Here is a 20,287-nt window from a genome sequence, read left to right on the forward strand (position 1 = left end):
TTAAAAACGACTAATAATTCTCTCACCTCATTGGGTTTGTGGCTCACATTCCTAATACATGCTTGTTTTAAAAGAATACTGTTTTATAACAGGATAGTTAATTCTGTAACAACTTGAAATACCTTAATTGCCAGAGACTGCAAAAGTGTCCTGGTAGTGGACACCAGTAGCATCAAGTCTGTCTGAACTGGGATGAGTTTTAGTAATCAGGAAATGAAGCTTTAGTGACATACTAGCAGCTGAGCCTGGGTGGCTTTAGAGGTCAGCACACAGGGCAGTTGAAGCTCGCTTGTTGCAGTCAGCAGTGCGCCAGGTACAAGGAGCAGCTGCTCAGCCCAGAGGTGGGATTCAGCTGCCCAAATGTAGCTATTTCATATCTCAGCATCTCTTATGGGTCATGTAAAACATCATCTAAAAGGCTGGATTTTCCACTGATTTTGAAAAGAATTTAAGACAACTATTTGACAAGCAGATGCCTGCACTGTAAAACATTAAAGCTAGGTACACTGCACCCAGCATGTCTGATGAAACATTAGCAGCCCTTGGCTAATGGATGGGGAACTTTTTAAGCTACTCCAACTTGACTGCAGCTGCTTTGTGCTAGTGGCAACATCATGCTTCTAGGCTTATTTATAAATAAACATAATAAATAAATAAATAACCACCTTTTCACGGTACATTTGTAAATACGATAATTAATTATGTTTAATTTATGGCCACTTTTTACATGTATAACAGAGACACATGGCTAGATTATATCTTTCTTACAGTGATGCAAACCACAATAAACTTCCATGACATTTTTGAAACTGTAATGGTATAAAAATAATGTGCTTGAACAGAACGATGCTTAGGTACTCAGTCTCCTTAACTTACATCTTAATGTTAAACATATCTTTTTCTTGGTGACACACTTGGCAAAGAAGTCAACAGTGCATTTCTGTGCCTTGCTAAAGATCATCCCTTCCTCAGACCTGTTTACAAGGTCATGCAATTAAGAACATCAGAGATGTGATCTAGGTTTAAAGTTACACCTTATTTTGCAGTGTTCAAGTCAGATGATTTCACCAACCTGGCTGGCAGTACCACCACATCAACCCCTATACTAGCCCAAGAGACAGAGCGGTATGTCAAGTAGAAGGCAAGAACAAGCGCTGAGGGGTGGAGGCCAGGTAAATCCATTTAGTTGCCAAGGAAAAGATGCAAAGAATAGCACAGAAAGGCATTCAAAGTTGAAGAGGCTCCTCTAGATAATTCAGAGCAGAAGCCTAACTAACAGTCTGAACTACTCTCTGGAGGAGCCTCTCTCACTCCTTCAACTATGCAAGGCATTTAGGGAGACAAGCCTCCTAATTTAGGCATCTAACTTAGATGTTTAAACGTAGGCAGTGAATATTCCCCCTGAGAATGTGAATGGGATGTTACAATAGTTTAAAACAAATTTCACCAAAACAGTGATGCCAATGTCTGTTCTTTTATGAGATACAGTTCTTTGTGCCACCGATCCTCTACTGACACAACCATGTTTCTCATTTATTAGATAAATGAACAACATTAACAGAATGCACATTGTTCAGTGATGGTCCAAATTCTGAAGTTAAAAAAAGATTCCAAATTTTACTCACAAAATACGAACCAGATTAAGTTGTTCACATGGAAACCACTGCACATTCCCAGCAGTAATCATTTTAGGGGACCAGAAAGGGAAAAGAGCTTCTTCACAATGATCACCAGTGTATATTTAACTTTATTGTTCTCCTCAAACAGTTTTAAAAAATTTTTCAATTAGGAGCTCTGATCTGTAATTACATCTTGTCTACATTGCTCTTATCTACCCAGAACTTTTTACATATTCAGTGATGTGGGTTTCAGAATTTATCAATAAATGACAGAAGTTGTGAAGTTGTTCTTTCAATGCAGATGCTCCTGCCCTGCAAAATCTTGATGCTAAAGCACACACCAGAACACCAATTTTCAGAGTATCTTTATCCAGTGTAAACACCCTCATTGCCATTGATTACAGCACTATTCAAAGGACTACTTGAGACAGTTGTGGAAGGAATGCTCTTTAAATGTAGCAATCTTCTCTCCTGGATGAATATGTTTACAGGAGTGGATTGGTAAAACCAATTCATTTTCTAGTGTCTCACACTGCGGAACTGCAACTAACGCGCCTACGAAATCAAACATGCTGGGCAAGCCATTAATATGTATTACACTGTCATTTGTTTATTCTAGTGGCTTGGGCATCTACACAGTGTGTGCAAAAAGCTGCCCAACAGCTCCCTGATTTGAAACTGCCACTGCTAAGTCAGAAAAACATATATAGGCAAATGAGAATAATACATACCAGCATGACTTAAAATGGCTGTGCCTAAGTTAATGGGCTCAAACTATCAAAGCCTGTGGTGTTGTGTCCATTCTCACTAAGCCCTCATCCCTTCAATAAACTTGCCAATGCTATTGCAACTTGTGCACTGAAGCAGGTGCTGCAGGTATTGTTAAATGGGAAGCTGCCAGTCATTTTACATGGGCACATTGGGCAGATTGCTGCCAGATGAAATCTAGAACAGTTAAGTCTGCCTGCCTTGTGCTCAACAGAAGCACCAGCTGAGTATATATTTTCTACTGTGATACTACAAAACTAAAAGGAACTTGGTTACACTTCTATCCTTCTGAAAATGTGGTAGAAATTGAGAAGTGAGCCTCAAACTTATTGCAGTGGGACACACAGTGCAACTCCAGAATGTCATATCTTCAAGAAAACAACTTAAAGTTCACACTTTACCATGAAAGAGTTGTACCACCAAACAAAAACACATCATGAGAGATTTTCTCTCAGCTGTCAACCTCAGCAGACGGATTAAGGGAACTTTGCCACTTGCTACTGTCTAGTGGTCTGCCACAAAGTTAAGATGGTGTGAATAAACTTTCTTTCCTGGTCCAGGTTTTCACTTAACAGTTGCTGACATCCAGCTCCTTGCACATGACTCTACTTTTTCTGAGGTTTCTGCCCAAGTTTCCTCTCTGTTTTTACTGCTGTAAACTCCCTTCTTATTCCACTCCAAAAAGTAATACTCCAACATATTAAGTATACATACAAAAGAAACACAATGTCCTAGTTCCTGTTTATTTTTCTAATTTCTGTCCACAAACTCAAAGCAGAACAGGTGAGTTTTTTTCCCAGTGTACTGTTGGCTTGTTTCAACTCATCTCAAAGATCTGTCTTCTCTTCCACCTGTGATTTACATTAAAGTGACACTGGCCTATTCTTCATCATTTTAATCAATCAACTTAAAACTGCTATGACAGCTTTCTCTCTCTAGGGCCCTAACAACTCAACACATTGGGTGGGACTCCTGTCACCTACCTTTAGACATCTACAGTGCAAACACACTTAGGCTGATCAGATGAGTCTGCTGTAAGCATTGGAAAAAAAATAAGCACATTCAGATCACAATCCACTTTGGCTGAAGCAGGAATTGTATCCCCAAAATCTTAACTCAGAGGAAAAAGTCTACATGACAGATGTCTACATAGACCAGCTAAATAAAAACATCCTTGCCCATTCCACCTCTCACCCTCTGGCTGTTTAAAAATCAACTTACACTGTTCTCTATTATAAATTGACAGCACTTTGAGATGTGCCTTGTGGAAAGGATGTTGATTAAATCTTTCTCAGGGTTCAGACTCTGAAGTTTTTTCCTAGGAGAAAAATTGGTGGATGTGTCATACTGGTAAATATAATTCCATAAAAATATCTATGCAGAAGAACAATTACTATGCGTGTATGAAAATTAACAGCCTACTGATGCCTTTACTGACTTGTGCATAACTTCCCTTGCAAGGTTAATGTCCATGAATATGTAACATGCACCTTCTTCTCCCTACTGCTTCCCTATTGTTTTTCCCTTTTCATTATTACAGCATTTCTCCATACAGCCTGTAAGACCTTCGGTAAAGAGTTATGTTTGCATCTGAGCATTAAAGCTTATTACGAAGGCACAATAACTCCTGTAGTCTAGTTAAATATAATTGCAAGGGGAAGGGAAGACAGAAGCAGAGGGCAGTTCATAATTCACAGACCTCTCACATGATTTCAACCTTCTCCTTGCAGAACTTTGTGGGTGGGAGGAGGTTACAAATGAAGCTCTCTGCTACTTTGTGCTAAAAGCCTGTGCCAGCCCTCTAGTCAGTGGAATTTAGGTAATGATAACCAAATCAATTCAGAAACCAGTTTTGTTAATCTGTCAGAGACCCTAAGAGTGCAGAGCTTTAAACTTCTCTGACAGTGTCTGCAATTACTCTAGCAGAAGAGACACTTCTGAACCAAATCTAATGTTCATGGCAAAAGAGTTACATTAATTTCTATCAGCTTCTGATTGAACTGACTAGAATAAATCAGAGTGAGCGGGCACACAATCAGCTCTACTGGCAGATTTGCAGATTGCTGGAAAGGGCCATGATAAGTCTCTGGGGTCTGGCTGTGAGTAATGCTATCCTCCACCAACACATCTGGATCCTGCCGAACCACACTCGCTGACACCCACCATCATCATGTCTTATCCAGAACTGCTAGGTTTATAGCCTCTATCAAAAAATAAAGAAGTTGTAAACCATGAGAATATGCTCAGAGTAGAACAAGCTTCAGTGGCTTAAGGTGTCACCTCCCCTCCCAGCAATTTCCTACCTCTTTGCCTGAAATTCATGCCTCACAGCAGAGTTGGTGGAATGAGACACACACTAGTTCCAGCTGTTTCAACACAAGGTCCAGAAAATTAGCTTAAACTGCTCATAAGATTACTTTAACATCATATTTTGCATTAAAATGGCTTAGAAAAATTAGTGTTTTTCAATCCAGGGACTGCTGTAGAGGCAGGAACCTTCAGTAAGGAGGTCAGGGAAGCAATATTTTTTGCAGCAGTCCAGCGAGATTTGCTCAAATTTGACCTAGCATTAGGAAAGACTAAGAAATTGCACACTTAAAGTTATCATTTTTATGGCTTACTAACAGGCTTATGAACTTCTGATTGCCTGGCTGGACTAGGTGGCCTTCTGAGGTCCCCTCCAACATGAATTACCCTGTATATCTAGGGTGCGTGGCCAGGAACCTGAAGACACAGTTCTTCCTGCTGACACAGTCACAGCACATCTTGGCAAACTGTGGAGACCCATGCTTACCAAATTTCCCCTCAGAGTGGTCAAAATAGGTTGACACTGGTATTGTTCTGGTGCTGAACAACTGCTTTTCAGAAGGGAAGTCAGCTGTAGCATGGGGACCCTCTGCCACTAGGAAGCAGCCCCACTCGACTCAATTGTTACTAGAAAAAGGGATGGGGGGAAAAAAACAACCAGAAAAATAGAGATTATGCCCAAATAACCAACCTTCTCTGGGTCACAATTTCCTGGCTGGGGGATACAATCCTCAGACAAAGCACTTAATGTGCTGCCTAATGTGGTAAGAGGTACATAGTCTTGTGGGAAGGGATATTATGGAAGTGCTGGGACAGAGCTGCTTATCATCTGCTCTCCCCTAGAAAGGCTGAACTCTGTAAGGTCTGCACAGCATCTATGTTTCTGCATATGTGAAAAAACAGCAGGAATTGATGTCATGGACAGGCAAGTTCGAAGAAATCTGGAAAAGGGGGAAGCCAGAGTTGCAGCTGTTATGAATTCATCACGATTTTGGCCCTGGTTCCAAAATTCTCACAAAGACATAAGAATCTCCACATGATTTTGAGGCAAGCAAGATCTGCAGATCTATGAGAGACACATTCATGCATGCTGTATTGTTTAAGAGGCATACTGAGCTTTTAGTTTCAATCCCTGCTCTTTCACCTGCGTCAGTTAGCATTTCTGAGAACCTTACTGTGAGATACAACCTCATGCCGCTGCCTTAAAGTAACAACAGAAATTTTCCAGAGAAATCATATACTATTATCAGGTACGATCACAAGATCATCGTCACTGGGATGCTCTCAGAGCTGTCACAAGGCAGTTTCAGCAGTAAGGGCTCACTGCAGTGGTGCAGCTGCACACAGAAACACAACTCGGATTCACTGGGATTGCAATGGGCTACTCCTGCCTCCACATCTCCTCTGCCTTCCTTGTGCCTGCAGCACCTCTAAGAATCAGCTAATTCGGGAGCTTTCAGTTCCAGCAGAACTCGGTTAATTTTTTGGAGGAGCAAAACTGGCTGTCCACCAGATCAGATCCCAGGCTTGCCTTGCCAGATGGCATCATCAGTGTTACTGCGGTGTAAATAACAAACAGAAAGGCATATCCATGATCAGAGAGGAATGCAGGACTGCCCCTTTCGGTGGCAATACAGACACAGGCTGTCTTGCATTAACTGTGAAATTACATCCCTAGAAAGGTTTGTAACTGCATGGCTCCCCTCGCAGGACACCAGACTGCTAGTATTGACTGTGAGCCGCACGCTTCAGAACACTAGGTAACATTCACCCTCAGGAGATAACACAAACTGGGTGGTGCCACCCTGTGAGACTGCCTCTGATCACCAAATACCACTTTGGTCCAGGAACAGGGCAAATCCCTAAATCTGTTCCTTTACGGTACTATAAAAGTGTATTACACTGCAATAGAAAAGATAATCCAGTGTCCTTCTGCATGCCCACGCAGGACAACCGTATGCTCTGCATTTCCTAGACACACCCACAGACGAGCTGGAGGCACATGAGGTTTGCATTCAGACTGTGAACGAGCTCTGATGTGTATTCAGAGCTCTTCCCGCTGGTTCCAGCCGCAAGGACACGACGCAAGGGCAGAAACTGATGCACAGGAAGTTCCAGCTGAACATGAGGAAGGACTTCTTTAGTGTGCAATGACTGCGCAATGGAACAGATTGCCCAGAGAGGTTGTGAAGCCCCCCTCACTGGAGCTATTCAAGAAGGGTCTGGACGCAATCCTGCGCCATGTGCTGTGGCATGGCCCCGCTTGAGCAGGGAGTTTGGACCAGATGACCCTTCCAGCCTGAGGCATCCTGTGACTGTGATTTCAGCCTCCCGCCCGAGCCCTGGCGCAGCAGAGCGCGGCGGGCGCTCAGCAGCCAGCCCGGGCGCTCGGCTCCGGCACTCCCTCCCTCCCTCCTGCCCGCCGGGCCCGCGCCGCTCCAGCTCCCGCAGCCAGCGGGGCGCTCTCCGCCCGCCTCCTCCGGGGATGCTCAGCGCGGAGCCCCGCCGAGGGCTGCTAAACGCGGGCTGGGCGGCGGCATCCGCAGCCATCGCCGGCGGTGCCGCGGGGTTTTCCTTTAGGAAAATATCCCTTTCCCCCGCCGCCAGGACACGGCGGAGGCGCTCCGGAGGCCGGAGCGGCGGGGCCGTCCCCTCCCCGCGCCCGCCGCCGCCGCCATGGCAACCGCCCGTCGCCGCGCGCGCGCACCCCCTTCCCCGCCCGCCCCCCCGGCCCCGCTCTGACAGAGCCGCAGCGCTGCGCCCCCTCCCCGCGCCGCTCCCGCCCGCGGACACGCACCCCCGGCTCTCCCAGGTAACGGCAGGGCCCGGGAACGGGGCAGCACCTCACGGCGCTGCTGCCCGCGGCGGGCGGCGGCTCGGACCCCGCCACGCCGAGAGAGGCGGCGGGGATGGGGGGAAACCAGCGGTAGAGGCTGGAGGAGGGCGGGGGCGCTCCCCCATCTCCCGCGGAGCGTGCCGGGAAGTGTAGTCCGCGCCCCCCGCCGGGCCTTGGGGGCTGCCGGGAGAAGCGGCGGGAGGGAACTACAGCCCCCAGCGCTCCCGGCGGAGGGGGAGAGATGGGTGCTGCGGAGGGGACCCCTGTGGGGACGGGAGGCTCCCTCTGAACGAGGGCACTGAGGCGGCTCTCCCCGCGGAACAGCGAGGGACAGAAGCCCCTGTGGCGCTGCCGGGACGGGAGGGGCGCTGCGGCAGGGCCGGCTGGGAGGGTGGGCGCAGGGGCGGTGCGGCTGCGAGGGGAGGCGCGGGGCAGGGCAGGGCGGCGGATGGGGGGTGGGTGCGGGAGAAACACGGGTGGGTGCCTGCGGTGAGGGGAGGATGGGTTGGGGGGCGTCTGGATGCCAGGGCGGGAGAGAAAGAATACAAGGAAAGGGGCACATGGGAACATAGATGGATGGATGGATGGATGGATGGATGGAGATGTGCTGGAGGAGGAATGCTGGAGCAGATGGACGGAGAGAGCTGTGCAGAAGGCAGGGCAGACTGGAGTGTGGGGATGGGTACGAAGGAGGCAATGGTCAGAGGGAGCTCTGGAAAGTTTCCCCAACCAGTTTGCATTTATGGTTTCCACTTTCACATCTCCTACAACGCTTAGGCTCTGTTGAGCTTGTTTCACTACGTGGTCTGGACACAGTGTAAACTTTTAAAAATTATTCTGCTACATTTCTGCTTTTCCCAAAAATTTCTGCCATGATGTCAGCATTTGTCCCTTTTCTCTTTCCATTTCCTCTCCTGACAGTTCTCGTGTTATTTTTTACCTTGTGTTCTCTAACAGTCATGGAGGGGAATAAAATTACAGTTTCTCTATATATCATACTTAAAATACACATGTTTATGACTAGTATATAAGGGGGTGTCATTTTTTCTTCCTGAAAATCTCTATCTTAAAAGCATCAGTGCATTAGTACTCCCTTGTATATGAATATTGAATGTCTATTCCTACTACAGTTTCACATTTCACAGTGATGGGTTTCTTTCCAACGAACGCTTGATTGCAGTTGCAGATTGTTGAGCAGTTTCTTTTTTCTTCCTTTTTCCCCCATCCCTGTGTCAGCTATATCCTAGACAGGCTTCAGCTTCTTGCAACTCCTGGTACCTGCCACACTGCAGAAGTGAACATTGCAGCTGCAGCGTGCTTCCAGGGTGCTTGGCTCTTGGAGATTTGGGCTTTTGAGCAGGTAATGGGGAGAAATAGATCTCGCCCTGACCCAATTCAAATCAAAAGCCTGAGAAATAAATGGAATACAAGAAAAAAAAAGATAGGCCTTTATCAGGCTTTCTGTGTAATTAATTAAAAACCAACTGATTTTTCTGGGGATGAACTGAGAAATCTGAAGACTGATGTCTGTAGCACTAACAGCAGTATGCCTATAAATGTATATATTTTTTAAAATGTATGCTATTCTATTTGAATAATACATATCCTTAGTCTTAAAGAACCAATTATTTGAAATTCACAGTGGGGTTCAAGAGGTGTAAAAATATTCAGCCCAAAATTCTGACCTTATGGGTCAGGGTTATAAACACCTGTGTGAGTGTATTAAACCTGCAATTATTCATGGAAAGCTTATCTGGGATGCAGCTTGGCTGAGCTGGGAATGGAGCAGCAGCAGCACCCAGTCTCTGTGGCGCTGACTGTGGTCTGGTAGGGCTCACGGGCTGCAGCATGGGGGGAACACGGGCGTGCTGTATCCAGGCCAGGTGCAGGAGCAGTTTCACTGCCTTTCTTCTGGGCACAGAGCCCAACCTAAGAAACGCTCTGAATGCGAGCTGGCTCTGTGCAGGCCCATCTTGGGAGCCTTTGGTGGCATGTTTGCTCTACCAGAAGTGCTTACGCACGTGATACGCAGAGAAGCAAGTGGCTCCACAAAGGACCAGAAGGATTATTGACTCGGGGTGGTTCCACTTCGTTGCGCTCCAGACAGGCCCTAAAGAATCCTTCAGGTATCTGGGCCCTGCTCCTGCAGAGGAGGGCTTGACTGATCCACCTCAGGGCTGGTCCCAGCTGAACATGGGCCTGGGTTTGATTTGATACTAATGTCAGAAGCCCTGGAGGCTGTGCTGGAGAGGAGAGAGAGGTGTGGAGCCAGCCGGGGTCCAGCAGGGCTAAGGTGGAGCAGAAGCTGGCAAGCCTGTTACTGCCTGACCTGTGTGTGTATGGAGTTATGCTCCCCAGAGTACCCCACTGCATTTGTTTTAGCTCTTTTCCTTACCCGGCCTTGCAAATGAACACCTCATTACCCCAAGTAATGGTGGTGTGGCCATATGGATGTGTCTGAAACTGGTGTATGAGGTGCTTGGAGAAGGATACAGTTCACACTCAGTTTTAGGAATAGCACAGCCGTCTCTGATTCTCCTTTCTCCTTCTTCAGAAAACTGTACTTCAAAGGCTCTGTAAATGGCTATTTCATGCTCCAGGATGCTTTCTGTTTGGCTCACCAAACTAATGAAATCTCTAATTTAAATCTCTAAGTTAATCTTTAATTAAAAGACTGACCACCTATTCAGTGTTTTGTTATGTCTTTACTTTTGTCTTACTGTGTTTACTTTTGTGGTGAATGTCTTTACTTCATTTCAAGATTTTTTTTTCACTTGCACTCAAAGTAACTCTGTTTCAAGTTAAGAATGCACACAAAAATAGTTTGAGGCCTGCACACATGCTTCTTCTCCTTCCCACTTCCCATACACATTTCCCCATTAACTCCATGTCTGCTATTGTAAAACAGAGTTTCAGTGCAAAGAGGCCAAAAACCAATTAGCAGAAAGCAGTTGACTGAATTAAAAGATCCCTTGGTGCTGGGTTTCCTGGACTGTGGTATATGTGTGTGTGTTTTATCTGGTGTCTGTACTGCTTTAAAAAATGACATAACCTGCTGCAACCCCAACGCTGCTGCTTCTGCCATTGTAGCCAGCCTTGTCACTGCTAATGCACACAGCAAAAGGAAAAAACAGCACTGGCATAACACATTTCCCATCTTTGATTCATTTACATGTTTAAATTCAAATCTGCTGGAACTGAGCCATGTCCTTACTTACAGATATGTTTTTAACAGGAGCTGTGATCCTGTGAAGTCATGATCTTAGTTTTCACGCCAGTCCATGGGACCACAGCTGCATATTCAAACAAAGCCATGTTAACAGGGAAAGATGGATTTAGCTATGAAACTTGGCAAGACTTTTGTTTGTTTGTTTTTTATCTGACAATGATCAGTCAAAATGTTGTTTTTGTCATGCAAACGTAATGTCTGCAGCATCAGCAATTGCTTCTGAACAGGGACAGATAATTATTGGAAGTGAGGATCAGTTGTTCTACACCCAACACCAAAACAAAAGGGATAATCTTTATAATAAAGCAGGAAAGACTTATTTAATTTCTTTTAATTATTGCATTTTTTAATATCTTATTCTTAAAAATCAAATAAAATGTATCAAACACATAAAAAACCACAGTCTATTTCTGTCAAAAATAGAATGCTGTAGGCTTTTAGTAGGAGTCATGTGCCATGCAGGGAAAAACACTTTTGTTCCTCTGACAATCTTCCAGTTAGTGTTGCTGTTTATACTTTCTCAGGTAAAGAATTGTCATATTGTTACATGTCTCTATTTTAGCAATTTTTAAGTTTGAAGAGAAGATTGCAAATCAGATCATTGTGCTATTTTAAGTGAAGACATAATTGAGGGAGAGAGAGTTGTTTGAAACTGGTCAAAGTTGGCTTACAAAAACAGTATGATCTTAACCTAAGAATGGGAGGTTTCAATTAACTGTAATGAAAAGCTTCCAAGCAGTAAGAGGAATTTGAAGATAAACAACTTCAGTTTATGACTTAGACTCTGGTTTAAGAAATGGTTGCGCATGAAAAGTGTATGAATCCAGAAAACAAAACCTCTTAACAGTGGACTTCTCTTCCTGCTTTGCTCTGTGTGGCAATTGACCTGTTCTGGGATTGTGCGGTGGCAGAGAGTCATCCTGGCTCTGCCTTGAAGAGGCAAGTGGAAAATTAAGTGAAAAATGTACAGTCATATCTCAGTCATAAGCAATGAATTCAGAAGATGGTGCCTAACAGTGTGACTCTCTGTCTTGTGACATTTGTTGTAACTCTTACATTGCATTTCAGGATGTCCAACATCATGCATGGCTGGTTTAGAGAAAATGAGAAACAGGATTAGTAGCCAGTCTTCATCAGTGTATGTCCAGGCCTTTCCAGATGTTCAGCTGTCCAGTCAGCAGTATTGCAGGGCTGCCATGATGTAAGAGCATATGTCCAGCAATCTCAGGAAGCTGTGGAATGTTTTTGTTTTGCCTGGATAAAATTTGGATCAGAGAAAGACACATGTCCAGGAAAATCCATGTATTAGATAGCCCTCTCAGTGAATAATTAACATCTGATTTGGAGAAAAGTCTGGTTAGTAGGTATTAAATAAGGCTTGATGTGACTATTGAAACAATGAGAATAAAGCAAAAGTGTCTGACAGCTCATTTAATGAGTTCGCCATCTTGTGCAAGAGTCAAGGGCTTGTGGGGAAAATGGGATGCAGTGGTGTCGCCGGTTGTGTCAAAACACATGCAGAACAGAGACATATAAAGATAGCAGATGCCTTCCATTTTGGCACTTGCAGAGTGAATATTTGGGATCAAGCAAGAGGAAAAGCCCTGCTGCAGACCCTCTCTATGGGGAGAGTGTTTGCTGCCTGTGGTAACACTGTAGTGACATAGCGCTGAGAGAGATGGTTTGAAGAGGGCTAGTCCTGCTGAATCCATTCCCATTGGTGTTGCTCACAAGCTTGGAATAGTGTGCTAAGCTGTCCCCCTTTGCCTGTCCTTCACACAGTCACTGTATCTGCCCATGGATATGTTTTGTGTGTATAATGCTTTGATGTTAGAGACTATCTTTTGGATGTTACTCAATTGTGCATTGCTTTAGTTCTGGGAGAAAAATTCTTTTCTGACCCCAGATAGGGATCAGCTCAGCTTATGCTCCAAAGAATAGAGATTAATATCCCCTGTGACCTTTTAGCCTAGCTGCTGCAGTGTTTTTAACAAGTGGGTTTAAGACCCCATGTGTGGTAGCTATGCTGACACGAATGTCTGTAATGTCTCTTCTTGTCAATGATCCGTGAACTAAGGAATCTCCAAGGATATCCTGAGGTGCAGTGGAGCTGTTATGATCTAGTGCAGGAGAGAGCCATACAATGATAGAATGAAAAGCTGGTGTCACAAGTAGTGTGTAAGTTGTTCTAAATGTACTTGACAACAGTTGTCCATGGCTGTATATTTACTTAAAAGATGTGGCTGCAGTATGGTAGGAAAATTAAATATCTAAACAAAGCTCCAGATAACAAACAACAAAATGCTTTATTTATGATTTCTGTATTTCTGATTCCTTGGATATCTCTGATGTTGTATGAACACTAATACAATTTAGAACAGATAATAAAGAGTGAGTACATAACATGAAAAGGTCCTCGCCTAGTTGTAGTTACTTCTCACTCTCTCCCCATCCCTTTTGTTGAAGCATGGGATGATCAGAAAACAACACAGGAAATAATTCCTTCCAAAAATAATTTTTCCTTTATTTTGGATTTATTTGTTTTGATTTTCTTTGGATATTCTGAAGTAACATTACCTTCACTGGTGTGCATAGGAGACTTGTAGTTTGTTTAAACCATTTTTAGCATTAGTTTTAAATAGCAGTAGAATCTCAGAGAACTGCCTGGGATTCCAGGAAAGCACTGGAAGCTGTTTCAAATAAAGCTCCATAAATGAGTGACATTATATTCACCTTTTCAAGCTATATGACACCTTTGGTGTCTAGGGTATGTGATAAGTAAAAACTGAAGTGCCTGAATCCACAATAAAGATCCAGGAGCTTTTGTCAGCCTAGCTCTGGAGGTATTGACTGCTCAGTAGGTACATAGGTGTGTATCCACCAGCCTCCCTCCATGCTCCAAGTTTCAGTGCCTGTCAGTGTTTTATTAGCTCTTCAGTGTGACACACCTGGCATCAAGCTCATGTGTGAGCTTTGGCATCACATGCATGAGGCTAGAGGCCCCCAAACTCTTGGTAGCTGGAGGAAATGGGAGTTTTGTTTGGATGGCTCCTGCAATTTTGAAACCATGTAAATTTTTCTGCATCCTGCCTATCAGCTTCCTTGTCTAACCACTGTGCTGAAGAGGGCACATGTTTGCATGGTTCCTATGGCTTGCCTCTGCCTGTGGATTGACCCAGCTTCCACCACAGACAGAAATGAGGGGGTTGTCACCTCTGGTGAGCAGGGAACTCTTCTGGAATTAAGGGGAGTTGGTTGTGAGTATCAGTCCTCTTAAGGCAAAAGGGAGTTCAATATGACCAGAGGGTGGGAAGTAGCTGTAAAAAGGAGCAATGAGAGATTGTAAAGGAAGTATGTTTTCTGCTTAATAGATTTCTAGGACTTGAATTCAGCACTTCCTTAAAAATGTTTTATTTACTCGCTGTCTTTCACTACGTATGCAGAAAACCTCCAGAGATTTGAGGAATGTTGGTGACAGGCTGGTTGTGAAGCGCATCCTAACCTGGATGTGTTTGAAGACAGATCAATGTCTTCTGCCCCACATAGTGTTCTGTTCATTTATAAGCTGGCTCATGAGATCTGAATGGATTATAAACTATCTTCAGTTCCTACAATTTTATGCATTTCCTGTGCAATGTGGGTGACATAACTTTTTTCCCCTATTAGTTACAATTTTCTATATTTAAAAATTAAATCATCTTAGTTGCTGCTAATCCAGATCTTGGTAATGATGTATCCTCCCTATGTCAGGAAACAAAATTAGGGCTGTTGCCCTTTCCACCTTAGGTTTTCTCCTGCCCGTTGTTTACAACAGCCTGTGGGAATGCTGTGCAAGCTGAAATGTGCAGCACAGCATGAGGACAAGTAAAGCCTCAGTAAGTCCTGCTGTGCTTGGTGGAGTGTCAGTTGCGGGGTAGCAGCATGTTCTTGCTATCAGAGTCATCAGCCACATGCAAGCTATGTGACCTGTGGGTTTAAGTGAAGGTGGCAAGTTTCCATGGCTTTCTTGCAGGGAGCAGGAGTGATGATGTGGTGGAGCAGACCTGGTGTGCAGCTGTAGGCAGCAGTTAGGACCATCAGTGTGGCACCTTTGGGAGATGCAGCGTGTGTTTGCTCATGGCAGAATGAATTTTGTGTGGATGTCTGTTTAACTTGTCAGGGGTTTGAATTTTGCTAAGCACAAGGGAATACAAAAGCATAAGACATATCCTCCTTAATGCCATCTTGCTCTTGTCTTGTCTGTTTATAAAACCTAACATTTTTATAACCCACTAGGATGTAAAAGGTTACTTCTCCCTGTTCTGGCTTCTATCTGCTATCACCTTCTGTGTGCACTCCAGTAGCACAGGCTGTTTTCAGCTGTGTAGCCTGAACTGTGGCTATAATCCAAGATCTGGATTAGCAACAACTAAGATAATTTAAATTTTAAATATAGAAAATTGTAACTAATAGGGGAAAAAAGTTGTCACCCACATTGCACAGGAAATGCATAAAATTGTAGGAACTGAAGATAGTTTATAACCCATTCAGATCTCATGAGCCAGTTCATATATATCCCTCCTTCCCAGTTTCTTCTTCACCTCCTTGGTCTTGCCAAACCCTAGATACAACTAGTGGACCACTCTCCAGAGCTGACCTCCTCCCTCTTGCCCAATGCAACTCTGCATTGCACAGCTATGAATTGCAATTTTTTATTTTTCATATCCAGAGATTTATATCTGAGTGAATGTCAGGGATCCCACACATACTGAGTCAGAGTACAAGGAAAAGGAACTGATGCTCTTTATCTGTGGTGAGAACCTAAACTTTGGGTCACATGAGATTCAGATAAAAGGGCAGGCTCTGCTTCTATCCTGAACCTTAATTACAAACCTAGCTGTACAATACAGCTTAATTCTGAATGTCTGGATCATTGCTTTCTTGAATGGTTACTGGGAAAAGCTGGGCTATGGATTTGCCTTAAAGTCATACTGCAATTTGGGGACTAGGGGAAGGTTGTACTTTGGGAATCACTGTTCTAAGGAATGTTAAATTTGGATTGCTAACTTGGCCATAAATCCCAAAGTGACATGTTAAATTTAATGAAAAAATTCAAGTCAGCATGTGGATGGTGGAGTACTTTGAAAAAATATTTAAACAGAATGAAGCTCTCAACTTTTTCTATAGTAGAGCAGTCATTCAACCATATCATAATCTCATTACGGTGAGGGCTCTTGAAAGTGTGAAGTGCAGACATCCCTGATGCTGGCTGGCACATTTAGGCGCGTATGTAATACAACAGAATAAAAAGCAATTTAATGCCTCATGTGATTTGTGATTCACAGCTGATGGCTGCTAATACATTGTGGTGATCTACAAATTAACGTTGAGTTTATTAGTTTCAGTGTGGGAAGGGCATTACATTTTGTTGCATTAATTTAACAGGACTGGGGCCAAAGGCAGCAAAGAAGTTGTGTTTTTAATCAGTATAAAAGAGTTCCGATTCATGATCTGAAACCTTAGGCTATTAAAGAGATACTCCAGACATAAATGGTTGTAGAAGAGAAGGACTGGATGGGAGTGGTGTTGGAAAGACACAATTCAGCTATGAGAAAAATAACAAAACTAAAGCATTACTGTCTGAATTATTCTACAGCATGTAAAATTCATTTTTTCCGGTAATTATATTCTCTTTTAGATTTCTGAGTGAAGATGAATTTAGCAGAGATTTGTGATAATGCCAAAAAAGGAAGAGAATATGCACTCCTTGGGAACTATGACTCTTCTATGGTATATTACCAGGGTGTCATCCAGCAAATCCAGCGACATTGCCAGTCGATTAGAGATCCAGCAATTAAGGGGAAATGGCAACAGGTAGGGTGAAATAACATTCCCATAGTCTATTACTTGATATTTGAAAATCACACTATGCATCCCAACTTTATAAGATGCAGAGGACTTATATTTCAGTGATGTTGGCAACAGTTGTTGTACAATATTTTGTTGATATTCATGGGAAAATATTTTTCATGGTGTGTTCAAAAGGAATTCTATTGTTCTAACCAAGTAGATTATTTAATTGTTTTCACTTAGGATGTCTGTCTAATTCCTGGTCTGTTTCTGTCTGCATTCTCTCTGTGACTGAATACTTTTGAAAAAATTAAGGACTTTCTTTTCCTCTTGTATCTTTTGGCCATCTAATATCCAGTAAACTAAAATGTGAGTGAGTGGGTTAGCATCACTAGATTTGTTGTCTGAGTAGCAGCTAACTAAATGACTGTAGTATACAAATTTGAATCAGGCTTCTAAAACTGCAAGTCATACTCTTAGCCTGAATCTTGCACACATCCATCTCCCTGCTAGACAGAGTACTGCTGAACCCATGGAAGTAATCTGCAGGTGAAATATAAGAACCCCATTTATTTATTACTTTCAGTATTTAAGTCTTCCTCACTTTTTTTTGACCCATTTTTCATGATACAAACTGTGTTCTATAAATATAAAAAGGTGAAAAGAATGTAAAGATGTTTCCTAGAATAAAGAATTCATGTTGCATAAAGACCATGTTTTGTTCTATGAAAGATACAATTTTGCAGTAGATAGCTAAAGAGATTCTTTCAGTAAAAGTTTTTCTAAATATCATATGTTTAAATGATATCACCTAAAAACAGAAGCAAATTTTCCTTTTTTATTGCAGCAGATGATTTGTTTATAGGTTTGTGTTTGAAACTTGTGACACTAACACAGAGTATTTTATGTACTGATAAGTACAACATTGTTGACAATCACTTTGTAGTAACAGTACTATTCATAGGTGTTTATCATGGAACTGTAGAAGTCTGTTTATGAAGAGCTTGTCTGTAAAGTATGTGCATCCAGCAGAGGTAATTTTCCTGGTATTGTAGTAAGATGGATGTTGTATAGGAGATATTCATATTCAAGTACTTGTATTCAAGCTTTTTCCCACCCCAGGATGTGCTGACACAAAGTGTTCATGCCCAGTACATGTCCTTAGTTCCTGCTAAACTTGTAGTTGATGTGAAGGTAGAGCATGAGGATTTCCTCATTCTGCGGCTGAACCACTGCATTTTCTTCACATCTAGTATTTAGTGCTTCCTCTGATGACACTGATTCTTCCAATAAACTTTCAACAGCTCTTGTGTTGTGAAGGTCACTCAAGTCTTGTGTTATTGTGTGTTGTTTGAACTGCTTCAGAGAAGCCTGTGCACCATGGAATGTGGGATGCACATTAGAGACAAACCTCAAGTACAAAAGGACCATTAACACAGTTTCCAGGATTTATTCCCTGGGAAAGGCAGCTGTGTATCCAGCAGAGGATCTGAAGTTGGCACCTTTTCAGAAATTATCCCCTTTAGGCAAAAGAAGAATAGCCCCTGACCATGTCACATAAATGCTTTAGAGATCTGTCCCAAATAAGATCTGCAGTAGGTGGGGTAACATCTGTCATGCTGTGCACTCATGTTAATTCTGAAGCTTCCCAACACAGTAGTGGCAGATGAGCTTTGTCAGAATATTGCTTTGCTATTACTGGTGCCAGGCTCAGAGACAAAAAGTGAGAAGTGTGACTGAAAAAAAAAAAAAATGAAGGGCTTCACCCCTAGGTTATTTGCCTTCTCATTCATTTATGGGAACAAAATTATACAGCCCGAGAGCAAACAATGCACGTTTTCCATACCACAGCTTGCATGTTTTGGTGAGGCGTATAGAGATAGACCTGCTTTCTTTACCCACTCATTATAAATAATTGTTGTGCTTTCTCACTCCTTGAGACAGACTAAGAGGGAGTCTGATGATGTGGATGTTAGCACTACTTTCCAGCTCCAACAGCAGCTACATCCAAACTGTCAGTCACAGTCAAGGAGCTGTCTTGACAAGCTGTTCTGAAAAAAAATTAACTGAGAAGTTGGTTCACAAGTAACAGTCATTCACAGTATTAAAGCAATATCTAGATATTAATTTTAGATCTTCCTCATTAAAGAGTTATACTATACACATTATGTAAGTTTAGCGAATTTCAGGTCCAACCCACTTGGTACCAGTAATGTGCAGAAGCAAAAGATTCCCATAGCAGTGTGATTCTTGCAAGTGGCTTGAGAAGAAAAGCAACCTTTAGGTCATGGTTAAGGGGATTAATGTGGTTGATTTTTACCTGAAATTCTGTCTCCTCAAGCATATGGAACTAGCCTATTCTTCAGGTTCTTCAGCTTCTCCATCATCTGAGGAATCTGGAGAGGATAATACCAGTGGTACCTTTTGGAGGTAGTTTAGCAATCACTAACACTGTGTGGGTGCAGCTTTTACTCTTAAATGTCTGTGTAGGTAAGTGCTCAAAGGAGAAGATTGTTTCTTGAACTAGTTCTTCTCTGGGATATACTGTCTGTATACGCATTCACAATCTTGAACCTTCTGAAGGATTCCTGGGATGCTGAGTGTCAGTATGAAGCATCCCCTTCCTTTCTGTATGGTCTGTGTGCAGCTCACTAACAGGGTTTTTGTCCTACTGATACTTCTGAGGCAGTGAACTAAGTTTCGTGTGTTTGTGGACATGTTCCATTGTAAAACAAAAATGTTCATTTGAGGAACATCACAAAGAATGGTTCCAGCTGTGGCTGTGCTACTGACCAACTTACATCTCTTACATGCACCACTGTTCTTCCTGTTTGATGTCTTCTCAACAGTGGGTGCTCCATCCTGAATAGGTTCCTCATGCCTGATGGATTTGCTTTGTTGCCTTGTGTATGACAGAGGATTTTCCTGGTATTTTATTGAGCAATGTCAAAGCCCAGGTGAACCAGAAGTAGTTGGGATTTTGGATCAGATTCCCAAATGCTCTTGATCTACCTCTCTTTGCATAGGTGTCATTGTTTAAAATTGCTACAGGTTGGTCTTGACAGAATGATGTTCTGTGCAAGCATTTGTTGGGCTGTATTTCATGTCACACAGAGAGACAGCTTCAGCTTTGCAACTGGGCATCTTGATTACGAGGATTCCTCCTGCTTGGAGCTGATGGTTAGGATGAGGAGGAATACGAACATGTTAACATCTCCCCTTGCAACAACAGACTGGTTCACTTATAGTTAAAGCAGAACTGCTTCTGGGAATTCCAAATCAGTGCTAACCAGGGAATAGGGATTTTGTTACTGTCTGGCACACCCTGCAGATCTTAAACAAAAGATGCATGCTGAGAATCCACCAAAGCAGAGACATGACAGCATAAGAATTCCTCTGAATTAATGGAAAATTCACAGCCATTGATCATCTCTTGACTGGTTTGTCTTGGGGATATCAGGGTGACTTGCTCTCGAGACCTGCCCTTGTCTTGCATCCAGGGAGTTTCCAGCTTGCTCTTGTGTTGGCTGGGTGTAGCACCATTTGCATCTTAATTCCTAGGCCTCCTGAGCTAATTTTAAAAAGTTACTTTGTTATGCTTTGAGTTTGGCTGATAGGTAGGCATATTAATTCATGTCAATGCAGGCTGGGACTGAAAAGATTCAAAATCAGAAGCAACTCATCCTTACCAAAACTAAA

The 20,287-nt window shown here is 43.0% G+C and overlaps 2 protein-coding genes across 16 annotated transcripts in view; one reads left to right on the top strand and one right to left on the bottom strand.

Annotated features, from left to right (window-relative positions):
* The window catches only part of LOC110476751 (uncharacterized), a 76,833-nt gene extending 68,061 nt beyond the window's left edge, over window positions 1–8,772 (bottom strand). For 9 of the 10 annotated variants that reach the window (XR_014955502.1, XR_014955513.1, XR_014955506.1 and 6 more), the window contains exon 1: window positions 7,492–8,772. Coding sequence is in view for 4 of the 10 variants with exons in the window: in XM_085579879.1 (XP_085436005.1) it covers window positions 7,492–8,100 (609 nt within the window). In the remaining 6 variants the exon portion in view is untranslated. The remainder of the gene's footprint in view (window positions 1–7,491) is intronic. The other variant, XR_004148106.2, reaches the window with a different exon arrangement.
* KATNAL1 (katanin catalytic subunit A1 like 1) overlaps window positions 6,799–20,287 on the top strand; it is a 39,408-nt gene continuing 25,919 nt past the window's right edge. The window contains exons 1-2 of one of the 6 annotated variants that reach the window (XM_021541965.3): window positions 7,170–7,506; window positions 16,437–16,612. In XM_021541965.3, coding sequence (XP_021397640.2) covers window positions 16,451–16,612 — 162 coding nt within the window. In that variant the 5' untranslated portion in view covers window positions 7,170–7,506; window positions 16,437–16,450. Of the gene's footprint in view, window positions 7,507–7,778; window positions 7,922–8,766; window positions 8,891–16,436; window positions 16,613–20,287 lie in introns of those variants that run through there. The other 5 variants (XM_085579864.1, XM_085579860.1, XR_014955489.1 and 2 more) reach the window with 5 other exon arrangements.

This window comes from Lonchura striata, chromosome 1 (genome assembly GCF_050655825.1).
Source record: "Lonchura striata isolate lonStrDom1 chromosome 1, ASM5065582v1, whole genome shotgun sequence".
NCBI classification, from domain to species: Eukaryota; Metazoa; Chordata; class Aves; order Passeriformes; family Estrildidae; genus Lonchura; species Lonchura striata.